The sequence below is a fragment of the Ylistrum balloti genome, unplaced genomic scaffold (assembly GCF_031769215.1).
Source record: "Ylistrum balloti isolate Yb309-2 unplaced genomic scaffold, AGI_CSIRO_Ybal_v1 Utg371122, whole genome shotgun sequence".
In the NCBI taxonomy this organism is placed as follows: domain Eukaryota; kingdom Metazoa; phylum Mollusca; class Bivalvia; order Pectinida; family Pectinidae; genus Ylistrum; species Ylistrum balloti.
Genome location: NW_026782616.1, coordinates 120,001 through 128,754, shown reverse-complemented (window position 1 = coordinate 128,754; position 8,754 = coordinate 120,001). Strand labels below are relative to the sequence as shown.

The 8,754-nt window shown below is 32.9% G+C and overlaps 1 protein-coding gene across 3 annotated transcripts in view; it reads right to left on the bottom strand.

Moving 5' to 3' along the window:
* Positions 1-5,318: 5,318 nt before the first annotated feature.
* LOC132560842 (copine-3-like) overlaps positions 5,319-8,754 on the bottom strand; it is a 45,773-nt gene continuing 42,337 nt past the window's right edge. For all 3 annotated transcript variants that reach the window (XM_060225533.1, XM_060225532.1, XM_060225535.1), the window contains one exon: positions 5,319-8,494. In XM_060225533.1, the coding sequence (XP_060081516.1) occupies positions 8,390-8,494 (105 nt within the window). In that variant the 3' untranslated portion in view covers positions 5,319-8,389. The remainder of the gene's footprint in view (positions 8,495-8,754) is intronic.

The following is an 8,754-nucleotide window of genomic DNA, read 5'->3' as shown; positions in this document are numbered from 1 at the left end:
AATAAAAGTTTGATTGTAATACAGTGATTATACTAAAAGTTTGACTATAATACAGTGATTATAATAAAAGTTTGATTGTAATACAGTGATTATAATAAAAGTTTGACTATAATACAGTGATTATAATAAAAGTTTGATTGTAATACAGTGATTATAATAAAAGTTTGACTATAAAACAGTGATTATAATAAAAGTTTGATTGTAATACAGTGATTATAATAAAAGTTTGATTCTAATACAGTGATTATAATAAAAGTTTGACTATAATACAGTGATTATAATAAAAGTTTGACTATAATACAGTGATTATAATAAAAGTTTGATTGTAATACAGTGATTATAATAAAAGTTTGATTGTAATACAGTGATTATAATAAAAGTTTGATTGTTATACAGTGATTATAATAAAAGTTTGATTGTTATACAGTGATTATAATAAAAGTTTGATTCTAATACAGTGATTATAATAAAAGTTTGATTGTAATACAGTGATTATAATAAAAGTTTGATTGTAATGCAGTGATTATAATAAAAGTTTGATTGTTATACAGTGATTATAATAAAAGTTTGATTCTTGCCAATGGTGAAGTCCTATTGTCTTTACTTAATTTGAATATTATTGAAGACAAATTCCTGGACAGTAATCCTGTGGCTGTTGGAGAATAGCAAACAAGGGCTCCGACATGTCTGTATTATTAAACTGTTGTGTTATATGAGAGGCAATTAATAGATTTCTGCTGAGACCGTGGTAGTTATGCAAATTTTTAATATGGCCGACGGGAGAGGTGGCTTGTTGTTTGCTCTCACACTTTTGACCTTTTTAAGAACGCAGTCATCAAATTACAATGGAAGTTTCGCTTCAAATAAACTATTCAACCCAAAGGATCCAGCTATAACCGGCGTTGAGAGCCACAACTTCAGCAATTCTGTGTTTGGACAATTTGAAATTCTGAAGCGAAGATCTCACAGATTACAGCTAACGGAAAAGGTAAACAAATCAAAAGTGTCGCTTTTGTTTACATGTTTATTGAAATGTGGCGACGTTCATCCCCACCCTGGACCCAATGAGCAAAACAATGACAGTGACTTTGTAAAATTCCACAAAAAGGCCTTCATTTTGTATATAAATGTACGATCGTTATTACCGAAGATATCAGAATTGAGATCACTCGCACGTAATACACGTGCGGCTGTACTTGCCGTAAGTGAAACCTGGCTCGACGACACGGACGCGTTTCACGAGATGCACATAAACAGCAATAGTACGGTCAGACGGGACAGAAATAGAAAAGGCGGAGGTGTGTGTATTTATATCCGAAATGATATCGGTTTTACAATAAAGGACATACCAAATGATACAACTAAGTCTACTTGGTTTAACATTTCATTACCTAAAACCAAACCAATTTTTGTCGGGGATGACAAATTTCTTGAAATTTTGGTCGATTTCAATATCTGCGTCCATCAGAATAGACACATTTTGTATAGAACCTACAACGAGATTTTAAATAAATTAAATGTGAAACAACTTATAATGGATTTCGCTAGGATCACATCTAATTCCACAACTATTATTGATCATATTTTATGTAATTCTCATGAAAATAACCCATCATGGTGTTCTTCATACTGGTTTTAGTGGCCATTTTACCTACGTTTAAAAGTCACAACACTATGATAATACGCTCAATGTCAGTCTATATCAAGGATGATTTCATTCAAAAAACTTTAAGATGTTGATTGGTTCTCTTTCTTTTCTATAACAGACGTGAATGACGCATGGAACAGCCTTAGTGAAATAATATTAAATATCATCGACAATCTTGCTCCGTTTAAGGAAATATGCACCAAGCAAACGACAGACCAGTGGATTAATGGGGAGATTTTGGAAAATATTAAAAAACATAAATGCAGGATAGACGGACACAAGAAGCATACATCGAGTTTTGGAAAATCAGAAACTAAATACAAAGAGAGATTAAAACTGCTAAATAAAACTATTATATAGACAATAGCGGAACACAGGGACAATCCTAAACACTATGGAGTATACTGAAGGACATGGGTCATGCTCCAAAAAAGGTTAATCCAGTATCATCTTGGAAATAGATAATGTTTTATGTCATGATTCAAATACTATCGTAATTACTTTAATGCGTTTTACACAAATGTTGCTGAAATATTAGTTGCTAAATTGCCAAACTTCCAAAATATTTACGGCACCTGTTCTGAGTTGTTCTAATTATTTCATCGGAAAAAAATGTAAGACAACTTTTTCATTTACACCTGTTACCTATGATTTCGTTTTCAATCAACTTACAAATTAAAACCCGTCCATTAACCATGTAATTAATCTATCCTTCTATTTCCAGGTTGTACCAGATAGTCTGAAATCCGAGAGTTCCACCTAATTATAAAAAAGAAATCTAGAACAGATGCCGGTAATGATAGGCCGATCAGTATTTTAAATTCTATGTCAAAATATTAGAAAGATCAGTTTATTCCCAACTCAATACTTTTCTGATGGATAACAATTTATTGTACCAACATCAATCTTGGTTTAGAGGATATTATTCTACAGATACGGCCCTGATACACCTGTTTGATCATTTAAAGTGTCAGTTGACAAAAGGATTGATACTGTTGGATCTACAAAAAGCGTTCGACACTGTCGACCATATAATTTTGTTATTTTATTTTGAGGCAATGGGGGTTGAGTGTACATCCTGGTTTTCTTCATATCTGTCTTCTAGAGACCAAATCGTCTCTATTAAAAATGTTGTATCTTCGTCTAAAAAAAAGTTACATGTGGGGTACCCCAGGGGAGTATTTTGGGACCCCTTCTTTTCCTGTGTTATGTCAATGACATGGAACTAAGCATTAAGTAAAGATTCCAAATTAATTCTGTTCGCAGACGATAGCGCAATTCTGTTTTCCATCAAAGACCCTGGGAAATAAAAACAAAACTATCGGAGGAATTGGCAAATTGCCAAGTTTGGCTTGTAAATAACAAACTGTCTCTGCACCTCGGGAAAAATGAAGTTATTCTCTTTGGTACAAAGCCAAAACTTAGTAAAATTAACTCATTTGAAATAACCGTGAATGGTCAATCTATTGAAGCCTCATATCAAGTGCGCTATCTCGGTATCAATGTAGATAACTGCTTAACAGGCCAAAGTATTGTTGAAATCTTAGTGAAAAAAAATTAATTCCAGACTTCGTTTTTTATACAGACAATGTTGAGATTTTCCATTAGACATCAGGAAATCTCTTGTCATTTTGATTATTGTTGCACAGCCTGGTACTACGGTCTAAACCAATAGATGAAGCATCAACTACAGGTTGCCCAAAATAGATGTGTACGTTTTATTTGTAATCTTGGTCCTAGAGAAAATGTTATCCAAAATGTCTTATCCAATTTGAAGCTATTGAATATTGAAAACAGAGCAAAACAATTATGTCTTAACCACATGCACAATGTATTTTATGAAACATGTCCAAGTTCTATGTCATCTAAATTCAGAAAGGTCTGTGACCGACACAATTATGGTACCAAAAACTGTTCATTGAATTTTCTTGTGCCTTCTTGTAAAGGTCAAATCTCTAAAACATCTAATTTGATGGAGTCAAGGCCTTGAATTCGCTTCCTAGTTAATAACAAACGAAACTTTCAAAACCATGTTCAACGTTTTTTACAGGATAATGCATAAATAAGGTTTTGTTTTCTGTGATATGATAATATTCTTACCACACGCATGAACTTTTTAAACATAATTTTAGTTTATTTTAGAAACGTTATATTTTAGGAATAGTTTAACTTTATGTAATAATATTTATATCCGGTATTGTATTGTAATGTTTTTATGTTAAGGGACCACAGTTGAAATAAGTCCACGGACTTTACTGCGTTACCCTGATTAAAACATGAATTGTTTTACAATACATGTATGACTGTAATATAATGTATGTTTTACTAAATAAATCTATCTATCTATGGGATATCTTTTACTCAGGCTGAAAATATCAAAATATCTAGAATGCCGAGTAATAGGTATGTCTTTCCCTCTGTTACTTCTACTTGTGCACTGCATAGAACCCTCTTTTTCAGTGAATGGCCCCTAATTTACAATGAAGGAAAGTTTTCACGATCATGTCACGTTTAATGCAATACTGATTAATTGCACTGAACGACTAAATATATACAGCCAATTAGGATATTCTTATCACTACTTGATGTATCAACATCTGAAAGACACTTTGAATTTAATCTTTACATGAATATATGTTATGCTTAGTAAAAAGCACAATATTTAAAGAAATAACAGTTTTGTGTTTATTAATTCAAGCTAAATATAAACACACGTTGATTAAGGTAGAATTCATATCTACAAAGGATTTCTTCAAAGAAAGAAGGCGGTACAGTAAGAGACAGGTAAAATAAATAATATGACACAGAGCGGCACGAATACGAATTAAATTGGCCGAGCTACACTATACCGGTGAAAGGTGAATAAAAGACCAGCCAAATTCTCAAGTTTAGGTTGTGATGCCTTTGTCCTCGGAACAGACCCATGTAAGATGATAACATTCCTGTACTTGAGACAAGGACATCTCACGAGCTGCCGGTTGTTGTATTGTTTTTCTCTCTCTTGGATTTATCTGGTACCATAACACGATATTTGGCGCCAAGTAACGTTACACGTTAATGTCATATTCAATTGTCTTTTCGACCGATAACTGCAAAGGGAGATGTCATTGAAAAGAATAATTTTGAAAATGAAAATTGTTGAGAAAGGTTTATGCAATTTCACCACGAATGAGATTCTGTTACAGAACATCAAGCCCTCAACTGGGGTTGGGGAGTGGCGGCTGGGGTTAAATGCACATAGTATATCTGGGATACTGAACCTTTACTCACCTTTCCTAATTTAGTGCTGGGGAAGGTTTTTTAATAATCGTAAACTTGCATGTTACAAGCGAATTCCTTCGAATGATCGGCTTGCTTTATTTATTCTTCCCTCCAATGATCAGTTTATCAGAAGGTTGTCTGGTGGGGTTGGATGTAACATTGTAGATGGAATTCGTGGGATAGATGTTAATATCTTGTACGAAAGAAAACTATATGCGGAAGCCATATCTCTAGAGTCTGAAGACCTGAACAGATAATCTCCCATACCAACCAGGTCCATTTGTTGTGTTACTACTTGGTCAAAATGGCCAACAGGCACGAAAGGACGACTTGAAACAATATTAACTTTAAACCGACTCTTGGAATAAGCGAGATGCTTTAACTAAAATCAGCACAAAAACTACATAGAGATAGTGCAGCAACATGATTTATTATTTTTTGAATAATATAATATCTTGTATTACCATAATAGTATCTATCAGTGGCATTGCTGTATAGCAATAAATATATGTAAATAGAAAGTCAACATTATAGTGTATAATGTGTATATATATATATAGACATGGATAACCAGGTGATACTAACACCATTGATATACAATATATATATGTCAACCAGCTGAACCAACAACAAGCACTTTGTGTGATACAATCCTTCAAGTGATATTTTAATGATGAAAATCCCTAGATAAATAGGAAAATATCACACTGTTATAAACCTTGTACATTGCACTGAGGTAAGCTAAATGATATGTTATATCATACAAGCATAATGTAGGGCTGAGGTAATATTCTGAGAGATACAATTATATTATTTCCCAGAATTATAGGTCATGTTAAGATAAGAAAAAAAGATGTGCTTAGTGTTAAATATCTTACTTGTGATGTATGAGATATCATTCAACATTCCTAACTATATCTAAGTCACTAAAAATGTATCATTAAGAACCAGACTCCATGCGGTAACAAGTAGGAGTTAACTGGTCACTGATACCAGTAATATGGACTTATAAATACCAGGAATATTAGCAAGGCACATAGAGATGTTAACAAAGAGGACGGTGAAAATGATAATTGATAATACTATAAGCATACTAATATCTATATATGGCAAGAATGAAGTTTGGTAAGAGCTATCAGTAATATACTATCAGAAAAAAATCACTATAATTTACATATGGAAAACATCCATATACAGCAATATAGCAGCTAGCTTGGAGATCTCTTACCAGTTAAATGATGTCACATGGGTGAATTAGAAGTTGATATTATTAACTGACAGAACACAGAGGACGGCAAGCATGAAGCTTTGGTAAGCTTTACCAGTATTATGCTTAATTGTTTTACAGTCAAAACTGATGACATTGAAATAAAAATAGAACAGTTACGGTAAAATTTGGTATTTGATGAAATTACATGCTTAGGGTTACTGGCTATTCATACCTTAGAACTTTTTATAATTCTCAAAACTGTCATTTTAGAATCTTCAGTCGGTGGTCCAATCTGCTTGAATTCCATGTGTTACTTTAATAGCTCGCTACAAGAAACTAGTCTTTTGTAATGTTTAAACAGCTTTTTCTAATTGCTCTGAATATCAGCATGATGTTTATTTATTTTATTGAAAAGTTCTAAACTTAGAGATAGTATATTATAGTCTATATATAAGCTCACCAAAACTGATTTATTGATGTCAATCACAAATCACTTGTAGATTTCTGTTTATGCACTACATCAAGCATTAAAACATACATCGTAACACTGATATTTCTTTTGTAAAACAAATGAAGATGAACGAAAGACCAACGCTATTAACAATTTACATATCATGTCAGGCATTTTCTTTGTTGACTCTAATCAGTACCAATACAGGTACATGTATGAGTAAAGTCTATAAAATGGACATCATAATGTCACTATCTTGTGTAATATAGTTGCTTTGATTTTGTGTCATTTCACAGAACAATGTATCGTCAATGTTTTCAATGAATAAGATCTGGAAACATACATTGCATTTTGATCTTGTCTAAAGTTTCCTTAATAAATATCACAAGTAAATTTAGTAGATAAGAATGGTACACAATAGATTTATCATAGTCAGTACAATACTATATATATAGACACAGAAAACGTGGCAGTGAGTAAAACAGCGAAGTAAACATGGCACATCACAATGTAGTTTTACTGGACAGACACAGAGGCTGTTAAATCATGTACATATTTAAACTTCACTCCATTCAATTTTTTAAAGCTGTAATGATGTTTCTTCATACAGTTATGATAAGAAAGAAGATAAACATTGTGTTATGAAAGTTGTAAAGCAGAAATACAAACTTCTAAATCAAAATCCAATTTCAGGTCAAGGTCGTTTAATTTGATCTCGAGTGAGACGTGTTTAAGTTCAAAATACGAAAAATCATGAGTACAAATCATTATTACATTAGTAGAGGTTAAGATAGTGAATAAAGGTGTTGTTGAGAGTGAGGAACCTGGAATGTTTGGGCGAGAAAAAGGAGCTGCCTGCTTGAATCTATGTTTGTAGTGAATGTACAAAACACTAAAACTAAATGCTTAAAAGTTCTAACATAAATGTTGATTTTATCAGACCCCAGAATGATATCTCATTGTCCAAGACCCAAGGGTCAAAGATTACTCAGGTCAACCTGTTGTCTCTTGTAGGCATTGTCAGCAATTCTGGGGTAAAAAGGAGAGTAGATGACCTTGTGTTGTGAAGTTCTCCCACGTCTGATGTAATTATTTTTGACTAATCTAGTTTTTATCTTGGTATCACAGGCCAACTTGAGTCTCATATGAAAATCTGCACAGTTTCTGGGTTTGTTAACAGTCCTATCACAGTTAAACCAATTTATATACCATAATGTCAAGAAATCAGCGTAGCTGGTCTTTGAAATAGAATATATATGGTGGAACAAAACTATGTTACCTAAAATATCTACATATTAGAAATAGTATAGATATATATTTATGTGTAGTCTAAGATTTGTACATTTTTACAGTGACATCACAAAACAGACCTCCCTAGAACAGTTAGAGAGAACATGACAGAACTGACACCTAAACAGTATATAACATATACTGCTGGCGGTTTCTGATTGTTATTAGGCAAAACTATCGACCCATAACCATATCATACAAATTTTTACTAAGCATAATTGTAGCAAATGTTTTGCGTATAAATCAAAAATGAAAATTTGTACAAAACAGATTCTTGTAAAAATGTGAAATCATCTCTAACTACCTGTTTTACTTTAGGCAACCTAGCAGTTTTATACAATAAATTTATTGTATGTATAATAGTTTACTCATAAACTTGATTTACAGGCATCAAAAGCAGCTATTGGAAAAATTCAAATGTATATAAACTATGTTATATAGGTATTGGAAAAAAAACCAACTAACGAAATATTCCTTATAAAAAACTAATAACAATCTATTACAATTTGCCGACACACTTGATTCCATACTAGGCAGGCTTCTTACAGGGAGTCAGTCCCCTCATAGTGAAGTATTGTACCACCTGCTGAGGTACCTCAGCCAGTACCTGTCGTGCCAGCTCTTCTGCAGACACCTGGAATATAAAGGTTGTATGAATGAGAGAATTGACCAGGGACCTGTCCAGGACAAACCGGTTAGTTGGCACTATATATGTAACATTTAAAGCATCTGTGCTGATTGGCACATACAGCTTTTCAGAAAGCAAAATAAGATCGGTAGGTCTGCCCTTACTTCATAAATGAACGCCTCTGGTCCAACTGGTAAAAGACAAAAATGGTCCATGTGTCCCTTTCAATAATCAATTAATTTCATATCATGACATATTTACAAAAG